This window comes from Aspergillus nidulans, chromosome III (assembly GCF_000011425.1).
Source record: "Aspergillus nidulans FGSC A4 chromosome III".
Lineage (NCBI taxonomy): Eukaryota > Fungi > Ascomycota > Eurotiomycetes > Eurotiales > Aspergillaceae > Aspergillus > Aspergillus nidulans.
Window position 1 is genome coordinate 579734 of NC_066259.1, and position 26818 is coordinate 606551.

At 50.8% G+C, this 26818-nt stretch overlaps 10 protein-coding genes across 10 annotated transcripts, besides 1 other annotated feature; 8 read left to right on the forward strand and 2 right to left on the reverse strand.

Moving 5' to 3' along the window:
• Positions 1-26818: part of a sequence feature (contig 1.84 954..621812(-1)) that runs on past both edges of the window.
• ANIA_04912 (RTA1 domain-containing protein) lies at positions 761-1817 on the forward strand (the record flags this gene model as incomplete). The annotated part of the gene is made up of 3 exons (XM_657424.1): positions 761-1013; positions 1073-1165; positions 1228-1817. The coding sequence occupies 3 exons, from the start codon at positions 761-763 to the stop codon at positions 1815-1817; spliced, it is 936 nt and encodes a 311-aa protein (XP_662516.1).
• On the reverse strand, positions 2265-3428 carry ANIA_04911 (uncharacterized protein; the record flags this gene model as incomplete). Its single annotated transcript, XM_657423.2, has 2 exons — positions 3065-3428; positions 2265-3010 (listed from the first exon to the last, which is right to left on the reverse strand). The coding sequence occupies exons 1-2, from the start codon at positions 3366-3368 to the stop codon at positions 2265-2267; spliced, it is 1050 nt and encodes a 349-aa protein (XP_662515.1). The 5' UTR covers positions 3369-3428.
• Positions 3835-6220, reverse strand: ANIA_04910 (ATP-binding protein). Its single transcript, XM_657422.2, has 5 exons — positions 5666-6220; positions 5253-5612; positions 4953-5194; positions 4551-4891; positions 3835-4500 (listed from the first exon to the last, which is right to left on the reverse strand). The coding sequence occupies exons 1-5, from the start codon at positions 5932-5934 to the stop codon at positions 4063-4065; spliced, it is 1650 nt and encodes a 549-aa protein (XP_662514.1). The 5' UTR covers positions 5935-6220; the 3' UTR covers positions 3835-4062.
• On the forward strand, positions 6708-7758 carry ANIA_04909 (uncharacterized protein; the record flags this gene model as incomplete). Its single annotated transcript, XM_657421.2, has 5 exons — positions 6708-6952; positions 7005-7077; positions 7139-7434; positions 7470-7602; positions 7691-7758. The coding sequence occupies exons 1-5, from the start codon at positions 6917-6919 to the stop codon at positions 7756-7758; spliced, it is 606 nt and encodes a 201-aa protein (XP_662513.1). The 5' UTR covers positions 6708-6916.
• ANIA_04908 (translation initiation factor 3 subunit CLU1) lies at positions 8221-12165 on the forward strand (the record flags this gene model as incomplete). The annotated part of the gene is made up of 5 exons (XM_657420.1): positions 8221-8257; positions 8307-8372; positions 8439-8494; positions 8553-9424; positions 9804-12165. 5 exons carry the CDS (start codon positions 8221-8223, stop codon positions 12163-12165), a joined length of 3393 nt encoding a protein of 1130 aa, XP_662512.1.
• ANIA_04907 (uncharacterized protein) lies at positions 12973-16068 on the forward strand (the record flags this gene model as incomplete). Its single annotated transcript, XM_657419.1, has 1 exon — positions 12973-16068. The coding sequence occupies one exon, from the start codon at positions 12973-12975 to the stop codon at positions 16066-16068; it is 3096 nt and encodes a 1031-aa protein (XP_662511.1).
• ANIA_04906 (ferric reductase family protein) lies at positions 17552-19578 on the forward strand (the record flags this gene model as incomplete). Its single annotated transcript, XM_657418.2, has 3 exons — positions 17552-18361; positions 18412-18473; positions 18520-19578. The coding sequence occupies exons 1-3, from the start codon at positions 17701-17703 to the stop codon at positions 19576-19578; spliced, it is 1782 nt and encodes a 593-aa protein (XP_662510.1). The 5' UTR covers positions 17552-17700.
• On the forward strand, positions 20230-21343 carry ANIA_04905 (protein gstA). The gene is made up of 3 exons (XM_657417.2): positions 20230-20472; positions 20521-20574; positions 20625-21343. The coding sequence occupies exons 1-3, from the start codon at positions 20237-20239 to the stop codon at positions 21241-21243; spliced, it is 909 nt and encodes a 302-aa protein (XP_662509.2). The 5' UTR covers positions 20230-20236; the 3' UTR covers positions 21244-21343.
• On the forward strand, positions 21531-23892 carry bbp (putative zinc knuckle transcription factor/splicing factor MSL5/ZFM1). Its single transcript, XM_050611575.1, has 7 exons — positions 21531-21711; positions 21770-21983; positions 22037-22254; positions 22463-22686; positions 22734-22842; positions 22889-23094; positions 23144-23892. The coding sequence occupies exons 1-7, from the start codon at positions 21567-21569 to the stop codon at positions 23690-23692; spliced, it is 1665 nt and encodes a 554-aa protein (XP_050467590.1). The 5' UTR covers positions 21531-21566; the 3' UTR covers positions 23693-23892.
• ANIA_04904 (anion exchange family protein) lies at positions 24217-26678 on the forward strand (the record flags this gene model as incomplete). The annotated part of the gene is made up of 5 exons (XM_657416.2): positions 24217-24888; positions 24948-25096; positions 25144-25231; positions 25281-25777; positions 25825-26678. Exons 1-5 carry the CDS (start codon positions 24473-24475, stop codon positions 26676-26678), a joined length of 2004 nt encoding a protein of 667 aa, XP_662508.1. The 5' UTR covers positions 24217-24472.

A 26818-nucleotide genomic window follows, 5' to 3' on the forward strand; every position in this document is an offset into this window, starting at 1 on the left:
ATATCGATGGCGTTGCAAGATCGATCTTTCCAGTCCATCAATAAATCCATACGCCAATAAGAACAAAGCGATGCAGTTCGACTCTAGCCTTTCCCGGCAGACAAGAAAGTTGCCGATCTACTCGGACCAATTTCCATCAACAGCTAAACCATTTTCAACAAACCTTGCGACCATCTGTCAACCTCTGTGGACTTTTCCTAGGCTGAAGCCCACCCAAGCCTTCAACTGCCGAATAACACACGGCCCGACCGAGGCCAGGGACAGGAGTCGAACAAATCAGACTCCTACGTGTGGGACTGCTCCGCCAGCAACCGAAGGCTGCCATCATGGAAAAACGACGGACATCCAAATCTATCCGTTCCCGACTCCGGGAGCCCGTTTGGCAGATTTTTTGGCGATGCGCAAGTAGTTTTCGCGATCTTCCTTTCGCGTCATGTTGACTGTTTCAGACTCTGTCAGAGACTCGACCTCATGGCCAAGCCTTAGCCTATAATCCTCGTTCGCTCCAATCTGATATCTCGCCTCGCATACTTCTAAAAGACGCTGCTGCCGCTCGTTTACTAATAATTTGGCTCCAAAACCAACAGCCTATCCTTTCATTCGCTATATCTACATCCGTGCTCTATAGTCTGTACTATTCACTCAGTTTCAAATCCGACGAGCGCCCTTACGCAATATTGATCGGCTCTCCCTGGATCTTTCAGTCGTTACCCCGTCTTGAAGTCTCTTCTTTCTCTCATCTACAAGTTGTTGGTTAAAGATGTCCGACAGCAACTTGGACATAAGCAATTACATACTGCCTAACGGCACCGTCCCTTATGAGGTCAGGAGACAGCTGCAGACCGGTTGCCATGCCTACATCGATGGGATAGGCACTCCTTACGGTTATGTCCCCTCTCTCGCAGCAGGCATCGTCTTTCTTGTCCTCTTCGGCCTTACAATGGTGGGCCAGACAGTTCAGTTTGCCTGGAAACGGACCTGGTGGTGCGCTGTATTCGCTGTGGGAAGTCTCAGTAAGTACTTCTTTACCCTTCGCTATTTTATACCGTCTTCTCATACCATACCACCACAGCCGAAGTCATAGGATGGGCCGGGCGAACCTGGTCCGCAGAATGCCCATACAACACCAATGCTTTTCTCATGCAAATCACAACCCTGATCATCGGTAAGCCCTCCACTATATACTTTACAGATCTTCGAACTTGGGAGAAGCTAACAAATCCGAAGCGCCCACCTTTTACACGGCAGGCGTCTATGTCCTCCTTGGCCGCTTCATCGAACTCCTTGGCCGCGACTCTTCAATCCTCAGCCCGCGAGTGTATCTCATCATCTTCGTAACTTGCGACATCATTTCGCTTGTAGTCCAAGCCATTGGCGGCGGAATGGCGTCTGTCGCCGCTGCGCAAGAAAACGGCAACACAACTCCGGGCACAAATATCATGGTCGCCGGTATCATCTTTCAAATGGCATCGATTACTGTCTTCGTCCTCTGCGCGGCAGATTTTGTCCGTCGGACCCTCGTCCGCCGGCTCTTGCAGAACTATACCAAGACAATCGTGCCGCTGCTTGCGGCGATGGTTTTCTCGGTACTCTGTATCTATGTCCGGAGCATTTATCGGACCATTGAGTTGTTGGAAGGCTGGAGCGGGTATCTTATTACCACAGAGAGATTCTTCATTGCGCTTGATGGGTCAATGATGGTTCTAGCTGTCGCCATATTCAACCTGATCCATCCCGGGTGGTTTTTGCCTGAGTCTGGACATGGAGGAAAAGGGTGTGAAGATGGGAGCTTCACGGAGCTGAGGTACCTGGGTTAATTTGACTTGACTCTTACCTTGTTCGCTTTATAATATCATCGTATATATTTCTTTACTTACCCGAGCACCTTTATCGTGCACCTTTGGATGCGCTGGATACCTTGGATCTAAACTAGAGCAGGTTTCCATATAGATGGCTAGCTCGTGCAATGCGGAAGTTTTACAGGATACCGCTTGAAAAATAGAAACAGACTTGGAATTAACAGAGCTAAAAGATAAAAACAAGATATTAAAACCCAGCCTTGCGTATTCGTAAAGTGAGAAGGCAATACAAGCCCGAAAGCCGCAAAGACAAGATTAGGACAGTGGAACAAAATGAGGTGAGCCCAAGTCCAAACTGAGTCCCCCTAGCTGATACAGTATAATCCCATCCGACTTCGCCAGGCTAAGCGAAACAAAATCATAAATTCAATTCGGAATAAGAAGCCAAGGATCTGGAGAGTTTGACTAAAGTCCATCAACAGCCTCAATCCAACCATAGACCAACCCCACGACCAAGGTAGCCGTTGTCCATACGAATCCCCACACCGAAGCGCCTTGGAAGCTAGCACCGCTTACTGTCCCTGCAACCTGAATGATAGTGTTGGCCATGAGAACAGTGGCTAGAGTCACCGTTCGCTTGATAAGCACCCTGGTCCTCCATGAAAGCGCGCCCCAAGTCTTCCGATAGACGGTGGAGGCAAGGTACTCTCCCTGCTGAGGAAGGACGCTTTTTCCTTTTTCAATCTCGGTATCCTGTACGGCCGGGGTGCCCGCAGAGCTGACAAAAAGGAAGTCCCTCGCTGCCCAACCCGCTGGGAGAAGAGAGAGGAAAAGAGTCGGTAAGCCGGCAGGGCCGGCGTGGACTCGAGTGACGCTCGGGAGTCTCTCGAAATGCACAACTAGTTGCGCGGGGAGCCAGGTCTGATAGCTAAAATATAAGGTGACGGCGTAGATGGCTGTAGCGAGAATGGTCGTGTATACGGTGATGCCCCAGTCTTGGAGGATGCCCCGGTTGGAGACGGCGGTGGAAGGGGCGCGGGCGAGGTTATGAACGGAACTAGGCTTGCGCAGAAGAGCAAATGGTACAGCGCTAGAGATTAACACGATTGCATAAGATGCGAGAACGGCTGTTGGTCGGAGTCCGTAGAAGGATGAGAGCAGAGCGTAAGTTGGCAGGTGGATCAGGAACACGAAATTTAGAACGTCGCGTCCTACCGAAACTGTCAGTAAAGCATCGCGAAAACGAGAGAAATGCGACAGCTGACCGTCGAAACCCAATGCCCAAGCTAACGCGACCTCGACAGCTTTCCATGACATCAAACCTCCCACTTCCCACCATTCCTCAAGATGCCTGCTCACACTACCCAATTCGCCGAGGGTAATTGGAGACGTGAGAGTAAACAGAGTTGAGCTGAGTGCTAAGCTACTGATTACCACTAGAAAGAAGCGCGCCAGTGACGGAATGCGCTCAACCATGGGCTTCGGAGGAGGAGGGGGCGCTTTCGCGACTTCGGCGTAGGACTTTTTCGGACTCGACGAGACGAGAGTTTCATTCTTACGGGGAGCCATCTTCTCGTGATGTATGCGGTATAAACCAGCTTCAAAGGGTGCAGGGCGGAAGTTCGCAACAGTGGTGAGAAAAAAAATGGAAAGATAAAAAGGAACAAGTTCGATTTAATGGTGGTGGGATGGTAGCTGGGCCGTGAACATGTGATGATGTCACCGACGATTAGACCTGGGCATGACAGCTCTAACCAAGAGGGATATACCGCCCTTAACCTTGGAACCTTCTTTTAGAACGGTTTACCCCTCTCCCAAGCATTATTAGTATTACTGGTAGTACTCGGAGTATATTCTAGCTGGCAGTAAAGTGCTCTCGGCTTATCGTATACCTAGAATCTGAAGCAAATGTCCTGCCCTCTAGTGGAGACTAATCTGCGATAACGTCATTTGGCATGAACGATTTAGTGTTGACTGATCAAGATGGAGACTACATTTCCATGGTTGAGAGCTGTCAAGAATAACAACAGTTGTATTGAATAGAATGAGGTTGTCGGTCCCGGATCTCATCCCTGTGCAGAGCAGATCAATCGTCGAGCACCGACTGGAAGTCTTAGAAAATATATATATAGAAGCGGTAGTTAAAATCGATAGCCAATTGATCATCAGTGCACAAGTACGGCAGGGGTATAGGGCCTATGCCGCCGGCCCAAACAAATAAATCATAAACATTCCTCTTACATCTTGATAATTGGATGACATCTCAGTCGTCATCTTTCTCCACGGGTTTGGTGAAGAACTCCAAAGTCCCCTGCTCGCGACCCTTGGTATCCCGCATCGCTATCTGGTACTTTCCATGATCCCAGAGATCCTTGATCGTTAGTTCTCTGGTGCGGCCCAAGCTCTCAATAGCACTAATACGCTCAAGGGTGGCTTCCAGGTGCTCTTCAAATCCGGGCTGGGAGCAGACTTCGCGGAACGCGTGCTGCATAGGTACCGAATCGGCCCGAACCATCGCGCGCGAGTTGATGGTGAAGACATTCTCGTGATCATAGCTCTGGATGAAGTCGGCCCTGGTCATAATCTGTCGTGCCTCGTGAAGTGGTATTTCCGGAAGTATATGGCCTTTCTCTTCGTCGTACGTTTTCTCCATCGCTTTTTCCTTATCCACCAGCGCCTTTGCCATCACCATAGCCGCAGACTGTTTCTCATTAGAGCTGGAGAATTCGGCATGCATCAATGCATACTTACAGCATACTTTTGCTGGTCCATGACATCGTCATCCATCTCCTCTCCAAGGATCCAGCATTTGTTGAGGAACCAAGTCTTCTCAGCTTCGCAGATATCGTTGCATAGCTTCATGAAATCCGGGGCCTTTGCAACCCTGCTGAGGTACGATAGGCGGCCTCCAACCTTGTCGTAGACTGCTTTGAGGACTTCATCAGATAGGTGCTCGTTGAAGTAGTCTTTGCGGTATTTTCTCAACGCTGCCATTGCTTTTTCTTTGGGGAGGTCCACCACTGGGATGGTTTCCATCCTGGTTGCGTAACGCTTTAGTCTTTCATAAACCCAGTAGTCATCACTGTTGAAAACTATTCATGCTGCAGTCAGCCCGGATCTACTTCAAATTTGGATATTCACATGTATACAAACCTGTTGTAACAAGGTTACTGGCTGCCCACTGCTCGGCCCTTTGCTGGATCATCTCAAGAAGGTCTTGGCCATCGGGGTCGTCCCTGACCATGTGTGTGCTGTTGATGATCAGTACAAGCGGAGCTTTCCCATTAGACCTCCTTTTCATTGCGACTTTCTCCAACTTGTTGAATGCACGCTCAATATCCAAGAGGGCGGTGGTATCCCTCGGTCCTTTAATGCTGAAGAGGCTACCGATGTAACTGCGGAGGTGCGTCAGTACAGATCCTCACGTGCAATTCAAGAAAATATCCTGCGTACTCTTCATGAAACTCGAAGTCTAGCGCTTTCCCAAGCCGGATCCGGAAAATCTCCTGATCACCATGAGCATCGAAAATTGCGCACCCGTCTCCATTGATTTTGCGCATGGCCTCCAGAAGCATAGAAGTCTTCCCAGTACCTTTCTCACCGATGAGCAGGAAGTAATGGCCCGGGATCCCACCGGAGATGATCTGGTCGATCTTGTGTTGCTCGTCTCGAACCAACCAGTGCTCCTCATGGTTATACTGCTTCGCACCCACGCCGGCAACCTCAAGCGCAGGGTCACCTGGTTCAAAAGCGTTCTCCATCTTCTGAAGAATGAGATACTTGTAATATTTATGGTATGAGTACCCAGCAATGCTATTACTGGTTAGTCAACAGCCAATACAAGCTCAATTCTAGGATGGATATACCCTAAGACAGCAATTGACGCGAAAGTCGTTGCCGCTGACTCCAGCATTTTCAGGATGGTCGATTTGAGATTAGGCTCCTGGTCATTGTCTTTGCCTTTACCGTCGTCTTGGTTCGGCTGATCCTGAGGATCAGGAGCTCCAGGGATTGCGCTCTGTGTGAAATTCTGGCCAGAAAACATCGCGCACACCCTACCGGGCCGCCTCGGTGGGAGCCATGGGCGCGCTCGAGTTGAAGAAACCAGGTATCGCTGAATGGAGCGCGAAAACATGTTGAACAGGTTTAAAAGCGAAATAAGGAATTTTTCTTAGAAAAAGAGAGACAGGTCGATACTGACTGATAAATAGGGAATAAATAGGAGGGAATGGCGGTGTAGACCGACGTGGTTGAACTTGAAGCTGGGATCCTGACAATTGGTATACAAATATTAAGCGGCGATTACTGGACGCAATTGCAGCAGTTCAGGAGGTTCCAGAAATCGATTGTACCTGACCTGCAGAGGAAAAGTCCCACAAGAATGTCTTAATGAGTGTCAAGGGTGGGATTGAGGGAAGAAGAAAGAAAAAGAAAACAAAGACAGAGCGGATCTGAGAGGAAAAAAGGAAGTCAAAAGAATGGAACCGGTGATGATTGTTGTCGTCGTGACTCGCAGATGCGATCTGGCTGTGCTGCGCCTCAGGATCGATGGAGTCGCTCTGCAGATCCAGCTGCTTGGCGGTAAACTGGTCTTCGATCTCGCATAAACTGAGGCTGAAGTGTGGCGGGAGTCTTCTTATCACCTAGGTTTCCTCTACTCAGCTGTTAGTGATAAAAAGTCATAATCAGGGCATATCCGGATATAAGGAGAGAATGGGTATGCATTCGAGGTCTGGTTGCCTCACTTCAGGTCGTAAAGTTCAGCCAGGGACAGAAGCGCCACTTTACTTAAGTCCAAAAAATGACTATGCTATTGAAACGTTCGATCGAGAGAAGGCATGCGTAAAGGATTACAGTGTAATACAGATAATACATATATCATTTCAGGTCCTGCTTTAGACACATACCCCAAGCTATCATGGTGAGAATTATTTTGCGAATGCACTCATTCTCCGTAACACTTTGTCCAAACAACCACCCGATGAGCACACATCCTCTTGCAATGGCCTTTCTATCATTTCTTCGTCCCTTCCCACATCTCCCTTGCAATTAACGCAGTTCTACTACTTCCTTCTTTATCACTATTCGACGAAATTCAGCTTTCCAACCGATGCAACATGCCCATGACGTGGAACGCCGAGACAGAAGCTAGGGTATGCACCTAATAAATATCGCATTCCACTTTTAGTTGCTGACCTCTCAAAGCTGCTTCTCGGTATTCTGGCCCAAGTGAGAGGTGTTCTCGATTACAAAGCTCTAGCAACCCATATGGGCCCTGGTATGGCACTACCATCGACGAGCATCAAAGTACCTTACTAACCTTACTGATCCCACGACAGAGTGCTCTGTTATCGCGCTGCGCCAGCACATTTGCAAACTCCGTAGGGATGCCGGTATCCCTGCCAGTAGCCCTAAGAAAGCTCGTGTTCATCACTCCGAATACACCCCAAAGGTTTCCAAGCAGACTACATCCGTGGGGACTTCGATATCAAGAGTAAAGAGACCATATTGCTTTGTCGATCATGACGATGAGGAAAAGGAGGATTCAGAGAAGGACGCTAAGCCGATAATCAAATACGAAGACGAGAAGAAGAACAAGGAGGAAAAGGATAGGGAGCCCTTTTTTGTGGATCTCGTTGGTTGAGCAATCGCCACTGTTTTTGACCCTAGATTGGGGATAATATGACCGTCCGCTCGGTATGGGGAACTCATGTTATTTTGTGGTTAAACAGGCCTCGGGAACTTAGACAGCCCAGTCGGCATCTTGTCTACAAAATCACGTTTTATTCTTACCAGCCCGCCTGTATGTAATGACTCCATAGCAACCGCAATTGAGCTCCGCCGACTCCGAACTATGACCACGGAATACATCACTGTCGCGTGCGCCAAAGCGTATGGGCAAAAGCATAAACCGCATACTCAAATGCCGGCAAACAGAGTTCCCACGGGCCAGTACTAGGTTAGAATCAAAGCTTACCAACACGTAAACGGTAAAACTGAAAGGGTGAGGGCAGATCCCCGGGTGATGATGCATTATGCTGGGGTTGCTCTGTGGGGACCGATCCCATTCCTCCCACCGCCCGAAGACTTCCGAGGGAGTTCCGGGACCGCATCCGCGAAATTTTCTCTCCAGCTTCAAACCGGCTTTCCCTGTCGCTTCATCTTCTTTTCATACTCTGGGGTTTGTTTGATGCATTTGCTTGGATACAGGGTGGTTGCTTGATTCAATTGCCCTCTTCCTCTGTATATTATCCTTGTAATCCCCTTCATTCTAGAATCCTCGTTCTCACTATACTTCCTCAAACTTTTCTTCCTTTCTCCGTTCTCCGGAGCTTCACCCACACGGTCACCGACAGCTTCAAATATTCCTGTTATTAAAATTCAGCTCCAGCACCAGCTCCAGCTTCGATAACCGGAAAATATGGCACAGACCAATGGCGAGATGGAGCACTCAAAAGGTTTGTTGCCACGGAGCATTCCTAGAACACTGAACTAATTTAGTTACAGAGTCTCCAGAGCAAATCACCAATGGAAACAACCAGGAGGTGGTCCAGGAGGACGATGGCGCTGGCGGTATGTTGGATTGATATTGCTACGTGTGACTATCCCGAAAATTAGTCTGACAGCTGTTCTGCACAGGCCTCTTCCAGATCTCCGTGAAGCTTCCTCATGAACCTTACAAGATCCAGGTTATGGTGCGTTTTAGCCAATGGCAGGTTAACCACACCAGCGTCTCTAATAGCTATCGTTTAGGTTTCCAGCCAAGAACAAGTTCAGGATGTCCGTCAATCAATCGTCGAGCTGCCCGGAACATTTCAGTACACCTGCTTCCATCTTGAGTTCAATGGCAAACGCATCAACGACTTTGTCGAGCTCTCTGAGGTTCCCGGCTTGCAGGCCGATTCAGAGATTGTTCTCGTGGAAGATCCCTACACTGAGAAGGATGCTCGCATGCACGTTGTTCGCCTGAGGGAGCTGCTTGGAGCTGCGGGTGACCGAGTTGATACCATCAACGGTGTCAACGCTGGTCTGTCCCTCCATGATTCGATTGCTGCCGAGGCTGGTAGCGAGAAGTCAGAAAAGGAGCATTCGCTTGCCAAGTACGACATCCCCGGATCTTCCTCGCTGAAGACTATTCTTCCCAGGTCGGAGGCCCCCGCTCCTAAGACCGTCAAGTCCATCTCCCTTTCTCCATGGAACCCGCCACCTCATCACCTCCGTCAGAAGGGACACTTGCTCTACCTCCAGGTTACTACCAATGAGGGAGAGCAGTTCCAGATCACCTCCCACGTTTCTGGGTTCTTCGTCAACAAGTGCTCCAACAGCAGATTCGATCCTTTCCCCAAAACCATTCCCAAGAAGGGCAGCGCGCATTCGCTTCTCAACCTGATTTCTCAGCTTTCTCCGTCCTTTGATGCTGCCTTCAAGGAACTCCAGGAATCCAACAACCAGAAAGATCTTCTGACTACCTTCCCCTTCCAAAACTCCATTCCTAGCAGCCCATGGCTTGTCGCTCCACCAGCCTCCAACGTAAACGCTCATCAGCCCGATATCACCCGGTCTCAGGAAAACTACCTCATCTCCGGTGTGGACAATGCTGAAACTCTGCGCGACTGGAATGAAGAGTCTCCAAACCACCAAGGAACTGCCCCGCGAGACTGTTCAAGACCGTGTTTTCCGCGAGCGGCTTACATCCAAGCTGTTTGCTGATTACAACGAGGCTGCTGCCCGCGGTGCTGTTTTGGTCGCTCGGGGTGAAGTTGCTCCTCTCAACCCCACGGAGGCTCAGGACGCTCAAATCTTCGTGTACAACAACATCTTCTACTCCTTCGGTGCTGATGGCGTTGGTACCTTTGCTTCTGAGGGTGGTGATGAAGCTGCGCGTGTAGCTGTCGGCAAGGATGTTCTTGGTATCAAGGCCGTCAACCAGCTCGACATCAATGGCTTGTTTACACCGGGAACCATTGTGGTCGACTACATGGGCAAGCGAATTGTTGGACAGAGTATCGTTCCTGGAATTTTCAAGCAGCGAGAACCTGGCGAGCACCAGATCGACTACGGTGGTGTGGAGGGCAAGGATGTTGTCGCTACCCACCCCGACTTTGTTCCTGTTTTTGAGAAGCTTTCTAAGGCCCTCAGGATCAAGAAACACCCTGTGTGGGATAAGGATAACCAGCGCCACGATCTTGAGGGTAGTGTGGAAACTAAGGGTCTTTTGGGTACAGACGGCCGTAAATACGTTCTTGACCTCTACCGCGTCACCCCACTTGATGTGGCTTGGAACGAGGAAGAGGACGGCGATGCGTACCCTCACCGGATGTCAGTTCTTCGCTTGGAACTGGTCGAGTCTTACTGGAGGGCCAAGATGAGCCAGTACGTCAAGGCTGAAGTCGAGCGCCGACGTGCCGCTAAGGCAGAGGAAGCTGCTAAGAAGGAAAAGTCTTCTGAAGATACCGAGTCAAAGGAAGAGGGCTCTGAGGAGAAGTCCGAAGAAGCATTGGATCAGGAGCGTGTTGATATCTCCGGTTTCTCTCTTGCTCTCAACCCTGACGTTTTCAGCGGCCAGATCCCTCAAACTGACGAGGAGAAGGAGCAGTGGGCCCAGGACGAGAAAGAAGTTCGTGATGCTTGTGACTTTTTGCGGTCCAAGGTGATGCCAGAGTTGATCCAAGATCTGCACGATGGCGACGTGGGCTTCCCAATGGACGGCCAGTCTCTTAGCCAGTTGTTGCACAAGCGTGGTATCAACATCCGCTACTTGGGTAAATTGGCCACCCTGGCCAAGGAGAAGGGCTCGCGCCTTGAGGCTCTCTCTACTCTGTTGGTGCAGGAGATGGTTGTTCGTGCATTCAAGCACATTACGAACAAGTACTTGCGTAACGTTCCTGCGCCGTTTGCTGCTTCTTGCGTTGCCCACCTTCTGAACTGCCTTCTCGGTGCTGACGTCAATGCGACACCGCGCGCTGAGATTGATTCCTCTCTCCGCGAGATCTACCCGGAGGGCGACTTCTCTTTCGAGAAGGTCACACCCGAAGCTCTCAGGGCAGAAATTGAGAAGCAGGTTACCCTCAGATATCGCTTCAATTTGGAGTCCCAGTGGTTCAACTCTCTGCGACACCTGCAACTTCTTCGCGATATTGCTATCAAGCTTGGTCTTCAGCTTGCTGCTCGCGATTTCGTGTTCACCAAGGCCCAAGCTGAGGGCTTGAAGGTCTTGCCTGTTGCCAACGGTGTCAACGGCACCGGACAGGATGAGGGCAGCAAGAAAAAGAAGAAAAACAAGAACGGTGACTCTGGTTCACCGGCTCGTTCCGCTGCTGCAGAGAAGCCTATTGTTACCTTTACCCCGGACGACATTGTGAACATCGTCCCCTTGGTCAAGGATGCCTCTCCACGGAGTTCGCTTGCTGAGGAGGCTCTAGAAGCGGGCCGCATCTCTCTCATGCAGAACCAGAAACAGCTTGGCCAGGAGCTCATCTTGGAGTCTCTGTCTCTGCATGAGCAGATCTATGGTATTCTCCACCCTGAAGTCGCCAAGTTATATCACCAGCTGTCTATGCTCTACTATCAAACAGACGAGAAGGATGCTGCTGTCGAGCTGGCTCGGAAGGCAGTTATCGTCACCGAACGCACACTTGGTGTTGACTCCGCCGACACCATCTTGAGCTACCTCAACCTCAGTCTCTTTGAGCACGCTTCTGGAAACACCAAAGTTGCGCTTGCGTATATCAAACACGCCATGGACCTGTGGAAGATCATCTTCGGTTCCAACCACCCGGATTCGATCACCACTATGAACAACGCTGCGGTTATGCTTCAGCACTTGAAGCAGTACTCTGACTCCAGGAAGTGGTTCGAGGCATCCTTGTCAGTCTGCGAATCACTCTTCGGCAAGCAGTCCATCAACACTGCAACAATTCTCTTCCAGCTTGCGCAGGCACTGGCCCTTGACCAAGATTCTAAGGCTGCTGTTGGGAAGATGCGCGATGCGTACAACATCTTCCTCAGCCAGCTCGGCCCCGAAGACCGCAACACCAAGGAGGCGGAGACATGGCTCGAGCAGCTCACGCAGAACGCTGTCTCCATCGCCAAGCATGCCAAAGATATCCAGGCCCGCCGCCTGCGTCGTATCAATATGGGCACTCGGACTACTCTAGGAACCCAAATCCAACCTCAGGTTGGCCAGTCAACAGCCGATGTCTCTGCGCCCAGCCAGGCTTCTAACTCTTCTATCGACTCGAGGAACATTGATGAACTGTTGAAGTTCATCGAGGGTGGCGACACCAGCTCTTCGCGAACCAAGCAGAAGAAGCGTGCTGCTGCCAGCAACCCTAAGCTTCGTGGGTCGAAGAAGTCCTCTGCTTGAATTTCTTCATACTCTCTGTTCGAATAAAAACAAAATTTCTGGGTGTTACATCTCCTTTTGACCTTCACATCTCTTGACGGCCATACTTCTTTTTTCTCTCTAGCCCTTATTTCCAGGGCTCGTGCGTTGGATGAGCGGAATTCTTGGATATACTTCTGTCTGACTTTTTTTAAATTTGTAGAAATCTCTACTCTCATATCTGGGCTTGGGTTGCTATTCGGCATGGATTGTTACGAGGTTCATTATGGGCAGCGCATAGCAGGCAAGGTCGGGTGATTTGCATGCTGTACTGGTGTCCTGCATCTGTATATTATATATGACCACAACTAACTCATGCATTGAATGACCTACTATTTACACAGCATGTGTAATGTGATGAAATATGCTCCGAGTGACTATAAACCAGTGCTGCTGAGTCATCTGCGCTACGCCGTTTTCGACTCCGTCCTGTTCTCTATGTTGACATTTTCGGCCTCTCTGTTCTTCTCTCCCACTCCTCTCTTCACCAGTATTTTATGCCAATATTGGCTACTTGGGTGCATTGTATTTTGGCAGAACTTATCTTGGTTTTTTTTTTCTTCTTTTAGTTTTCTATCCGTGTTTTTGGAGTTGGAGAGTCTTCGTACTTTGCATATGCTAAGGCCCTGTCGCAGCCGAATCGAGGCATGAAATGGACTATTCATGAGTCCTACTAAGGAGATACAAATGGAACATCTTATTCTACGCGAGATAATATGGTATCCGATGTTATCGCGCGAAGATCCTACCGAACGAAGCCCTCGACTAGACTAAAATAGCCGGCGCAACATGGAAGACGTCCGGCCGACGGCGAAATGGGCGAATCGAATGCTGCGCCCTTTGGCGTCCATATATCATCGATTAGAAAAGCATCATGAGATTGTTACCAGTGTGTTGACTTCCAAGACAAGGGAGAAGATCGGCGCCGCGCCCGCGCCCGATACCGAACAACGGACGCGTCCCCCGAGAAGAACGAAGAGTACCGAGCGCGGACTCAATCACTCCGACGATGACGATGAGCTGAACGATCCCGCGTGGATACCAGGAAAATCCATGGACAAAAGGAGGATAAGACATAATTATTCAAGCCGCGGGCGCGGAGCTGGATTAGGGCCGCGGAGACGCAGTCGATTGTTGATACGAAGTCCTGAGGCGCCGAAGACTCTCCCTGGGGCAATAGAGATCGCAACGCCTTTGATAACGGGGAAGCTTCGCGGTAGTCCCCTGACAGAGACTTCACCTTCTCTAAAGATGCAGCTTTTCCAGAACCGTCTATCGGAAAGCAGCGGCGGAGGGTCAACAGAGCATCGGAGGAGTGGAAGGACGCATAAAGCTGTTTTTCGGCCGTATCAAGGGTCCTGGAAGGAAATCTTGGATCAATCTGGTGACCCCAGGCTTGTGGATATTGCACATCTATTGGATCGCATCTTTCTGAAGTTTTTGGGGAACACTCGGGTTGCGTTCGACCGCGGAGGAGCTCGATCGTTATTATCAACAGCCGTGCGGCGACTTCCGGATTTCATTGCTGAAGAACAGCGGATACAGGATGAACTGGAGGAGGGCTGTGATATAGATATGTGCGACGCCTATTTCACCGAGTTGGAGGCTGTATATGCACCCGGTGGAGATGGGTGGCAACCGCTACGAGAAGCTGTGCGTGCTCAAGGGATCTACCTGGTATCGTGCATGATACAGAACAAATGGATAACGTCACTAGCGGCTTGTCGGTTGCTTGAGGAATGTTTAAAACATCAGGAGCTTGATGCTTTCGAGTCCTTAGAAACAAAACTGCTCGCGAATGTTGATACCTACCAGCACCCCTCAGCATTAGATCCGCCACGACCATCCGGCCAGCGAGACCCTATCCAATTACTGGGAAGCTATTATCTGCGACATCCAGCTCGGCATGTATACGTATTTGAAGAACTTACAAAACTTCTAACCCGTGGAGCAGTTCCGCCCGAGTGGATGGTCACTACGCTATGGAAGAAATGCGTGGATAAAGCGATCAGGTCGGTGTCAACGGAGGACCGTGGCTACGCAGCTGCGAGACGATTGATTGAAGCCGTGATTCTCTCATCGGCCGGCATTTACTCGTCAGCAAGCCCAAAGATGCCTCCCCTGGCAAATCACCGTGGCCAAGCGCTCCGGCCGGTGCGTCCTCGAGAAACTCGAGCATCAACGACGACCTCAAATTTGTCGAATGACCAAAGCCTGTGCCCTATTCCAGTCCAAGACGCTCTTAGCAATCTCGTCTCCAGCCTTCTCGCAGCTCTTTGTGGAATATGCATTGCACGGTCTCAAGCGGTAGATGCTGTCGCGAGATCCGCCGGGCTGAAAGCGCGAGAGATGGTTGGTGACCTAGCTTTTACCGTTCAGCGAGCAGTTGGGAATGAGACAATCATCCTGGAGTTGGAGCAAGCTGCATTCCGTCCTCTGCGGTGCGGCTATGTCCTGTTGGCAGACTGCACTCTCCAATGCGGCCAGAGCGGAACGCCCGAAGTCATCTACCACTGCGACTCCGGTTCAAGGCGCAATATCGAGTCATTCTTCAAGGCATCAGCTTCCCGACAAGATGTAGTCAGAGAACTTGCAAGGCTTGTATCGCAGGTGTTTCACCACTTTGGCCACACGCAGGATCAGGGCCCTGTCCGTACGCCATACCAAATCCGAGCCCGGGTCTCGCAGCTTGCTCAGTTGACCAGCACTACAGGGGTCGCTTTGCTGCTAGGCAAAGTCGCTGCAGAGACCGCGATGGAGCTCGCAGAGAGGACCCTTGACACAGATGATCACACCTGGGCCGTCGAAGTTCAAGAGATCGTCGCTTCATCTCAACAAGGCGAAACCTCTCAACGGTCGCCCTCCAACTCCCACTCAATCACTAGTCTATATCGGTGGGAGGATACCATTGGCGAGTGGGTGGCAAGGACGCCGGCGGCCAGGCCCCGCGCCGTCACTACAGCGGTAGCGGGGAAAGCTCAACTCAAGAAACACCGGCGCCCACGAATGGTTGCTTGTTCAACGAGCAGTTCATCCGCGAGCTCGATTTGTTCAGAAGAAAGCGTTTCAAGTGTTACATCGTCTGCGCCGTCACCTGAACCGCAGACACCTGTTACCGCTTATGCCGAGAAGCCACAGGCGAGAAGGAGGGGGCGGCCTCGGATCGTATCACGCACAGCAAGTACCTCCCGCGCGAGTTCAACGTGTTCGGAGGAGGGCGTCTCAACTGAGATATCGTCCATGTCCTTTGAGAAACCACAGGTACTTAACACTGGACAAAGGAGAAGAAGAGGACGGCCCCGGCTTATTGCGAGCCCGGCGAATAGTTTACCTGCGAAGTCGTGCCTGGAGGACACCTCTAGTGTTGCGTCATCGCCGGCATCCGTCTCGAGAAAGCGGCCATGTGTGGATCGAGATTCTAGGTCCTGGCCGTTCAAGAAAACCTACCACACGCGGTCATCGGAGCGAGTGGTCAGTAAAGGCGATAACCCAACCAACGATCCCGACTGTTCTTCATATCAGCCTTCATCTGGAGCAACGCATGTTCCAGCAGCCGCCCAGACAAACACTGGGCTCAGGGACGTGCTGCAGAAGAATCCGGTGGGTCAGGGGGATGCCACGACAAGAAACACTCGCATGGTTCCAGTCCCAACTCTGGAGGTTGTCATAGTCAATAAGAGTCCGTCGTCAAATTGCGCAGCGGCATCTAAACATCCTATGCAACCAGTTAAGCGACGCACCCGTCATTCATCTATTACTCCCAGGCTGAGTCCCAGGCTCCCTCGGAGAAGGCAATCAGTTCCAGCGCGAGTTACGCGAAGAAGTCTCGAAACTGTCATCCCGGGTCCGGAAGACGACAGCGACGATGAGCTTAGTTTTCTCTAGGCGCTTGGCCCGTGTTTTCATTTGTTTGCGCTTGGATTTCAGTTAAGTGCTTGGGTTAAGGAGTCTTGGAAGGATTTGGTCTGGTTCAGCGTGATACCCTGGGCATTCATTTATGTTTTCTGGTTGATTTTGTTTAATTTCCATAGTCTACGAGTCCTTATCTGCTGGTCAAGATTCTACGGATCCTGCCCAACCGGGGCGAACTTCAACTTCAGAGATGATTATCTCTTGGTCACGCCGTCACGCTCCGCTATCCCTTTCCAATAAAATGTGGCGGCGCAGATGGAACTCGCATGTCACACGCAGTAGGCTGTTTGAGTTCTCCAGTGCAGTCAACCCGCCACATATTTTTTTGTCCAAAGAATCCTTGACAGCTCGACTCCCTTGACTGCTGGCGACCCATACTTAATATAATTCCCAGTCGATATATTAATATGTACTTCTATTGCTGGAGCCGAGTCCCAGTCCGGTGTTGGCAGTAGATGAGCCTGACTGGGCCGGTTGTTTTATGGTAAAACCTTACCCCGTAAAATATAGGACTGGTATCCTGCCTTTGGTCCATAACACTAGCCTTCAAGATGGGCCAAAGTGCCAGCGTCTAGTGATTCTAGCGATAACAACATCATATGGAGGTGTGACTACGACAGTGTGAATTGGAACCTGAAACCTACAAGAATTCAGTCGCAGGATCTGTCAAGTCTTCAACAGCTTCCCGTCAGGCATAGTCTGGGTCGGCCGCCCCGAGTGGCCCGCGACTCCGCAGGCTGTTTCACCCTTTCAGCCACAGTCCACTCGACTCGTCTCCCTTGTTGGCCCAGATTCCGATCGCGGCCATGATTTGTTTCTAGCCGGTACTCCAGAGTTGATCTGGACGGATTTCCCTACCAACCAGATGGCTCTGGTATTCGAAGTATTCTAGAGTAGATTGCTGGGAAGTCGCACCATGTCGTGGGTCTCCGCGACTGGCGCCTGGACCAGTGGATCGAGTGGTCAAACAGGGCCCAGTACTCTGTATGGAGAGACGTTGCCGCTGAGACGTCGCTCGGTCACTTTATTATATGCAATCTATCACTGGCAGCTTGCAGCTTGGCTTCTTCGACCTCCTTCTCTTTTTCTTTTTTTCACCTCAGCGCCTGGTTGTCAAGTTCAATTCTCCAGCTTTGAGTGACTGGTTCACTGCTGCCCCTTTGCCCACATTCTTTTTGTTGCCCGTCAACGCCGACGATCGCTACTCGGGAGATTCAATAGAGAAAACCTTAGAAAGAAGAGATCGACCAGAAAGAAGAAAGGAGACAACCCTTCAGGTCTACAACTACTTTCGCTCTTTTAGACAATCATTAGGTCGCTGGATTCTGGGGATTTTGGTCAATGATCTGGGTTTCTTTGTGAACAACACATTCAGCCCACTCACAACCCACTCACAACCCCATTGTCATCCCTTTCTAGCATCTCCCGGTCGTTCGCTCTTTCAAGATCGTTGTGACAGCTACGGTGACAGCGAAACAATTCTGTTGGGTTTGATACGCTCATTGAGGATATTCCATTGTTCAGAGCTGGTCTCGTCCTCCATATCCTCGTTCTTTGTCGGTCTTTCGGTATACAAGCTCGCTTTCTCTATCTCGATTTACAACCATGGCTTCTACACTTCTTTTCATGTCCCTGGTTGGACACTCTTTAGCAGCAGATCTTGAGCGGCGTCATGGCGATGAGAACCCATTCTGGGCCGCTCTCAACGACGACCTCGCCCGGTACTCTTTGCTGGCTCTTGGCTGTTTCGCAGCATGCATGTATATGTGGAAGATGTGGTTCCGCATCGCCGCCCATATGCGGCGGCTGGCAAGTTTCAGCAATGAACGCCAGAACTACTTTGTACCGGCACACCCAACTCTCGCCAAAATCAAGAAGCATATTGTCTATGCTCCGCTCTTCCGTAACCGGCACAACAGGGAGTTCCAGCTCTCCCGGGCTGTCAATATGGGTACTCTGCCCAGCCGGTTCCACACTTTCATCATTGTCGGCATTATCGCCATGAATATCACCCTCTGCTGCGTCACTGTGCCCTACAAGTCGGAGCCGGACTCTGTGGCGGGCGTCATTCTCAGCCGAACGGGTGTGATGGCGACTGTCAATCTTATCCCGCTCGTTCTTCTGGCCGGCAGAAACAATCCGCTCATCACGCTGCTCCAGGTGCCTTACGACACCTACAACCTGATCCACCGCTGGCTGGCTAGGATCGTAGTTTGTGAGGCTCTTGCCCATACTTTTGCCTGGCTGATCCCCAAGGCTCAATCAAGTATGTCTTAGCTCCAGTGATTCTCTCAGTACATTGCTGATACCTGATAGTGGGCTGGGAGGCGATCTCACAGTCCTTTGCCCATAGTACATTCATCCAGAGCGGGTTGATTGTAAGCTGACCCCTCTTTGTCTCTGGAGCCTTATTGACATTCTCAGGGAACCTGTGCCTTTGTTGCGCTCTTGGTGCATTCTCCTTCGGCGGTCCGTCACGCGTTTTATGAGACATTCCTCCACCTCCACATTGCCTTTGCGGTGCTCGCATTTGCTTACCTCTGGATTCATTTGGACGGACGAAATGCGCAGAATTTCCTCCTCGCGGCAATCATCCTCTGGGCGTTGGAAAGATTTGCACGTCTTGTGATCATAGTGTACCGCAACGTCGGAGGGCGTGCTACAACTGCCGTGGTGGAGGCCCTGCCCGGTGACGCCATGAGAATCACCCTAAAGCTGTCGCGCCCATGGGCCTTTGAACCCGGTCAGCATATGTATCTGTATATTCCCGCAATTGGCTGGTGGACGTCCCACCCCTTCTCAATTGGATGGAGTGATGCGGAGGACGTCATGGGCGACGAGAAGAGCCTCCCTGTAAGCAGTCGGGATGTTTATGGCCCTCAAAAAACAACCATCTCTCTGCTGGTTCGCCGCCGGACTGGATTCACCGACAAGCTCTTCCAGCGCGCTGTGAGCGCCGTCGATTGCAAGGTCTCTCTTACAGCTTTTGCGGAAGGGCCATATGGCAGCATTCACTCCATGGACTCGTACGGGTCGGTTATTTTGTTCGCTGGAGGTGTCGGCATCACGCACTTGGTGCCATTCTGCCGCCATCTCGTCAAGGGATACGCGGAGGGAACTGTGGCTGCACGCCGCGTCACTCTTGTTTGGATTATTCAGTCTCCTGAGCACTTGGAGTGGATCCGACCCTGGATGACCAGCATTCTGGCCATGAACCGCCGCCGCGAGGTCCTGCGGATTCAGCTGTTCATCACGCGGCCGCGTAATACTAAAGAAATCCAGAGCCCCAGTTCCACCGTGCAGATGTTCCCGGGACGACCGAACATCGACACACTTATTGGGATGGAGGTTGAGAATCAGGTCGGGGCTATGGGTGTGCTGGTCTGCGGTAATGGCAGTTTGAGTGACGATGTTCGCCGTGCCTGCCGGACTCGACAGGATCGGACGCAAATTGATTTTGTTGAGGAGAGTTTCACGTGGTAGTCTGCTTAACCAAGCCTGCGGGGTGAGAGTGGTTGATGTAAAGAATCTTACGGATGGCCAGAATATGAGGCTTTCAGATCAAGCGATCAAGCTTTTCGGGTTGCTAGTGAAAATGCTGGTTTCTCAGGCGCTTAGGGCTCATCTAGCAGACAGCTTGGGTAGGTTAGTGTCGACACATTACACTTTCGTTGTAGATATTTCAATTCTAGCCTTGTCATGGCTTCTGTCCTACTTTACGCCACTTTCTGCAGCGCCCCGCAATTAGATGATTCCACTTAAGGCCGCGGGCACAGAGTAAAGAGCCCTATAGAAGGCTGGAGCTCTGAGGAAGACGGTTTAAACCGATTGGATAGAGCGAGGGAAAGACTGCCAAAGATGACAGTATTCTGTTACCGCTGTTAGAAAAGCCCTTATGTAGATTATTTTATTCGTCAATCATTCATCGCTAATTGTCAAGATACCAGTGTTAGTTGGTGAACACGAAGCTCATTACCGAAGCTTAGAAATCAGCTCTTGTGGGGTCTCCGGATGTCGAGGGACTGATGGCATCATCGCATCCGATCCGAACAGAGTACAGAGTACAAATGCCGGATCTCCGGCCAGGCAAAATGACTTGCACCACCTTCATTAATAATAGAGTATTGGATTTGTGTAGATAATGAGCGGGGTAACGCCTGCTCTTAGGCTACTTAAAGGCTGCTTCTCCCAGTTCAGCTTCAATTCCAATCTCCGCATTCCTCTTAAACATTCTCAACTATTAAACTCAGCTTCATCTCGTCCCTACAATCGGCTCTTTTCTACTACTTCACCCGTCATGTCTAGGCCGGATATCACGTTGTACACAGCCCAGACCCCCAATGGGATTAAAATCTCCATTGCTTTAGAGGAATTGGGGTATGTCAACTTACCGTTATATCTATAGCCAACGTTAACTTGCCACAGCATCCCCTACAAAGTCGAGAAGATCGACATCAGCAAGAACGTCCAGAAGGAGCCGTATAACTCACTTCCTATCTACAACATACCTCAGAACTAAATTGCAACAGCTGGTTCCTCGAAATAAACCCCAACGGCCGCATCCCCGCCCTGACGGACACTTTTACCGACGGGCAGAAAATCCGTCTTTTCGAGTCCGGTAGTATCCTTACCTACCTCGCTGAGCAATATGATAAAGACTACAAGATCTCCTACCCTCGTGGCACCCGGGAGTACTACGAGACAATCAGCTGGCTGTATTTCCAGAACGCCGGCGTAGGACCCATGCAAGGGCAGGCGAACCACTTCTCGCGGTACGCGCCGGAGCGCATTGAGTACGGGGTGAACCGATACGTAAACGAGACCCGACGCCTGTACGGCGTGCTCGATAAGCATTTAGCAAACTCAAAATCGGGGTACCTTGTCGGCGATCATATCACTATCGCGGACATCTCGCACTGGGGTTGGGTTGCTGCAGCGGGATGGGCCGGGGTTGATATCGACGAATTCCCGCATCTTAAGGCTTGGGAGGAGAGATTGGCTGCTAGAGAAGGCGTTGAGAAGGGAAGGCATGTGCCTAGTCCGCATACGATTAAGGATTTGTTGAAGGATAAGAAGAAGGCAGAGGAGATCGCGGCGCAGGGGAGGGCATGGGTGCAGGAGGGGATGAAGAATGATGCGGCGAAATAGTTGGTGTGCCATATATATGTTTGAGTTTGGGCCTGTATGCTGATGTCAACCAAATTGCAGTCAGTTGAGCTCGAAATATTAAGCAGATTCTAAGATATTATGGACTTTCCTGGACTTTTTGTAGATTATATCCTCCACTCAATCTCCGCCTTAGCGCTACCATAGTCTGCCCGAGCATACATGCTGACTCAGGCAGTCCTCGTCAATCATTCTCACGTGACCGTGTCTTGCCACTTCCGCCGACCTTTCTCTTGACTTACCGTCACTTTTTGTCTACAATTATCAAACAGGTTCTGTTTCAGTATTCACCCAGACAAAGGAATATGTCGTGGCGCAATCAAGGCATCACGGGGTCCAACAATATTCCCCTGGGCAAGAGGCGGTTTGGTGGTGGTGAGGAGGAAGACAGTCGCACCGCGACACCTGCCTCCGCTCCCGGGGACCAGCGTGGTAGAAGTCCTGTTCGAGGTATGGGCCCCTTTTTACTCCCTCACAATTTTGAGCCGCTTTAACAATCTCTTCGCAGCTGATCCTCCTGCGGACGGAGTGAAGCGACGCAAGAAGCGTAACCGCTGGGGTGATGCTCAGGAGAACAAGGCCGCTGGTCTGATGGGCTTGCCCACCATGATCATGGCCAACTTCACTACTGAGCAGCTTGAGGCGTACACTCTTCACCTGCGTATTGAAGAGATCAGCCAGAAGCTGAGGATTAACGATGTAGTCCCCGCGGATGGCGACAGGTCAGTTTCTTCTCTCTAACATTGTTATACTGATACTGATTTTGATTCGATAGGTCCCCGTCTCCCCCACCGCAGTACGATAACTTTGGAAGACGTGTAAACACTAGGGAATACCGCTACCGCAAGCGCCTCGAGGATGAGCGTCATAAACTCGTGGAAAAGGCGATCAAGACCATTCCTAACTATCACCCGCCCTCTGACTATAGGCGCCCTACTAAGACCCAGGAGAAGGTCTATGTGCCAGTCAATGACTATCCAGAGATTAACTTCAGTATGATAACTAACCCTCTAACTCCTAACCGTTTTGCACCCACTCTTTGCTCGAGTCGGGCTCACGATCAAGACATCGCTGCTCTTCAGCGGTGCTTTTTCGGCTCGCTTCTTGCTAACCCTTGCTTTGCTGCTTAATGTTGCTCTCATCATCAAAATACAGAAGAAAACAAACCGAACTAACACTTAGCTCTTGCTACCTTTTACAGTTGGCTTACTCATAGGTCCTCGTGGAAACACTTTGAAGAAGATGGAGACCGAGTCCGGTGCAAAAATCGCTATCCGTGGCAAAGGCTCCGTCAAGGAAGGAAAAGGCCGATCTGACGCTGCTCACGCTAGCAACCAGGAAGAAGACCTTCATTGTTTGATTATGGCAGACACCGAAGAGAAGGTTAACAAAGCAAAGAAGCTGGTGCACAATGTTATCGAAACGGTAAGCATCCTCATGCTATGCTGGATGATATATCTAACCATAAGCAGGCTGCCTCTATCCCTGAAGGACAAAACGAGCTCAAGAGGAACCAACTTCGCGAGCTGGCTGCGCTTAACGGTACACTTCGTGACGATGAGAACCAGGCTTGCCAGAACTGTGAGCACAACCTTCATTCTTCTTGAATGTTTGCTAATTTAAATAGGCGGTCAAATTGGTCATCGCAAATACGACTGTCCTGAACAGCGTAATTTCACCGCCAACATCATCTGTCGTGTCTGTGGCAATGCTGGGCACATGGCTCGTGACTGTCCTGACCGCCAGAGGGGCAGCGATTGGCGCAACGCTGGAGGTTTCAATCCGGGCCGCAGAGCCATCGGCGGTGGTGATGCTGTTGACCGAGAAATGGAGGTAAGTTTACTCGCATACTTTCCGTTGAACTCTTATTAATGTCTTCTAGCAACTTATGCAAGAATTGTCTGGCGGCGCTCCTGGTCCGGATGGCCAACCAGTCCGTCGTATCGAGGCCGGTCCTGACGGTTACGACGACCGCGATTACAAGCCCTGGCAACGCGCTCCCCCTCCAAGCGACGTGGCTCCCTGGCAGCAACGGGGTGGCCGTGACAACCGCCGTGACGATTACGGATCCCGCGACAATGGCGGTGCTGCACCATGGGCCACTCAGGGCCGTGGTGGCAACGACTATGGTTATGGTGCGGGCGCTTATGGCGCTCCCCCAGGGGCTGGGACAGCTGCTCCTTGGCAACAGGCGGCTCCCCCTCCACCTGGACAGGCTGCTTATGGATATGGCTATCCTGCGTATCCTCCGCCTGCACCTGGTATGGGCGCTCCTCCTGCTCCTCCTGGCCTGGGTGCTCCTCCTCCCCCACCAGGCATGTCTTCGATGTACTACGGCGCCAGTGGCAGTCCACCGCCGCCTCCTCCTGGCGAGGGACCACCCCCTCCGCCTCCAAGCGACCAGCCCCCGCCTCCCCCACCACCTGCTTGAACAAAATTGTTTCGTTATGCTGGTAGTTAAATTTTGGTTGCTGCTAAACGGTGAGGGAGCAAGGTCTAGTTCCAAAGGGAAGGAAAATTCTCTTTTCTTTTATCAGGAGGTTTCTTCTCTTTAAGTCGAATCTGGTATCTTTATGGCTTGTGTTTTACTAACATTTAGTACTAACCGAATCAAACTGTTTCCGTGATTACGTTTCGTTTTCAATATGTCCTAGTAGATAAACTGCAGTATCCGCTTGGCCCTTGCCAATCGCAGCTGATATTATCAGCATGCCCAGGTTTTGCAGGTTTTGCTTGTCTGACATACCGAATAGTAAATGCCTCACCTCTCACGCTGCAGGGAATAATCGGCGTGTGTATTCATTGTCCATTAAGATTCGAGCAATCCAAATAATGACGCCAGCCAGTAGTAAATCCCGTCTGACGGTGGAGTATAACCATGCCTCAGGCCTCCATCATACTTCCTACTTGCGTTCTCCATATTGCCTCTCCCCGTTCAGTCCCCTACAGTGGAGGAATTCTTTGTTTTTAATGTACTAAATATCTTATACCTTATTTAATGGGCCCTCTGTTCCTATTTCTCCCCCCTCCCCCCCCAAACTCCTTGAACCCTTGTTTTGCTCAACAATTAGTGCTCCTGTCGAGCACTCCTCGGTTAGCCATTCCATTATAACTCCGCAAATCATTCTAGAAGCCGCGCATACTACAAATACTGAGTTACACATCCAACCACAGCTGTACTCTGTACAACTCGAACTACCGCAGCGTCAACATGGAACCCCCAAGCAGGACGTCCTCGTCCCACGGCTCTCTACACTTTCCAGGGTCCAATTTCCACTCTTCGTCCTCTCCACCGGCATCTCCGCACTCCAATTCCCAGCAGCGATCCTGGCGGTCGCCGTCGAAACTCTTCTCTCAGTCTCGCCGGCCGTCGGGCACTGCGGGTACAGCAACTGGGACTGGGAGAGCGCGTACCGAGGCTGAAAGCTCTGCTTATGTCGCGGGAGGACAGACCCCACGCGCGCATGAGCATGAAAGTTCCAACGCAGAGCCAAAGTGGTGGCGGATTCGCCTCTTCCGCGGCATGATTGATGATGTGAAGCGCAGGGCTCCGTATTATTGGAGTGATTGGGCTGATGCATGGGACTATCGCGTCGTTCCTGCTACTGTTTATATGTATTTTGCCAAGTATGGCCCGTTACTTGCCCATCGCCCATCCTGGACAAGAAAAGTGCTGATTGGTACAGTATCCTGCCGGCCCTGGCGTTTTCACTTGATATGTTTGAGAAGACGCATCAGAGTTATGGTGTCAATGAGGTTCTCCTCGCCTCAGTCTTGGGCTCCTTTGTCTTTTCGCTTTTTGCGGCTCAACCTTTGGTCATTGTTGGGGTTACTGGTGAGTCTACTAGACGTAATTATGTGGATCGTCGCTAATACAATTAGGTCCAATTACTGTCTTCAATTATACTGTCTATGACATTATCGCGCCTCGTGGAACTCCGTACATGGAGTTCATGTGCTGGATTGGGATGTAAGTTACCTCCTTTATTATCGTCAAGCTCGTGCACTGATATATTCAGATGGTCGCTTATTATGCACTGGATACTCGCTATAATGAATGCCTGCAACGCCCTGACCTACGTGACTCGCTTCTCGTGCGACATCTTTGGATTCTACGTTGCGTTCATCTACCTCCAGAAAGGGATCCAGGTCCTCACGAGGCAGTGGGGATTCGCCGGGGAGGCGTCCGCGTATCTGAGTATCATGGTAGCTCTGCTGGTTCTCATGGCCGCGTGGATTTGTGGAGAGCTCGGTAACAGCAGCCTGTTCCAGAGATATGTGCGGAAGTTCTTGGAGGACTATGGCACGCCATTGACAATTGTTTTTTTTACTGGCTTTGTCCATATCGGCCACATGAGGAACGTCGAGGTTGCGACTCTGCCTACCTCCAAGGCATTCTTCCCCACAGCTGATCGTGGCTGGTTGGTACATTTCTGGAATTTGGATGTCGCGGATATCTTCCTTGCCATTCCGTTTGCCTTGCTTCTTACCATTCTCTTCTACTTTGATCATAATGGTAAGTCCACTTGCTCCTTTTTTGGAGATTCAAGCTAACCAGCGCAGTGTCATCACTCATCGCGCAGGGAACAGAGTTCCCTCTCCGAAAACCAGCAGGCTTTCACTGGGATCTCTGGCTGCTAGGCCTGACCACGTTCGTTGCAGGAATCCTAGGCATCCCATTCCCGAACGGCCTTATCCCACAAGCACCGTTCCACACTGCCGCCCTCTGCGTCACGCGCAACGTAGCAGACGAAGAAGACACAAATAAGGGCAAAACTATTCGCGTAACCGACCACGTTGTTGAGCAACGGGTCAGCAACCTCGCGCAGGGCCTCCTAACGCTAGGCACCATGACTGGTCCGCTTTTAATAGTCCTTCATCTTATCCCTCAAGGCGTCATGGCCGGTCTTTTCTTCGTCATGGGCGTCCAAGCCCTCCAAGCCAATGGCATCACACAGAAACTCATCTTCCTCGCACAAGACCGCGATCTCACACCGCGGTCTGACCCACTCAAAGGCCTTGAACGCCGCCGCGCCATCTGGGCCTTTGTCATTCTCGAACTCATTGGGTTTGGCGGAACATTTGCAATCACGCAGACGATTGCTGCTATTGGGTTCCCTGTTATCATTTTGGTCTTGATTCCTGTTCGCTCGTTTTTGTTACCGCGGTGGTTCACGCAAGAGGAGCTCTCGGCTCTGGATGGGCCCGCAGCCAGTCCGTTTACCATGGAGAGTGTGGGTGGTGTTTATGGGCATACTCCTGAAGAGGAGATGACTCAGAGTTCCCGGGGTGAAGGGGTTCTGCTCCCTGAAGCGCATGGATTGACGCATACAGGCGCGGAAAATGATATTGAGATGGGCGTTTATGAGCACCAGGCGAGGCAAAGGAAGAACATGGGAAATCAGAGTCAAAACTAATCGACACGTAGACGATGCACATCCCGCAGCTGGAAATTGTGAATATATAGCATATACTAACCTATAGTCGTGTGAGATCCATATTAGATAATTATGATATGCATAGGCCCTGCCAATGCATTATGTTTGCATAGATAAGA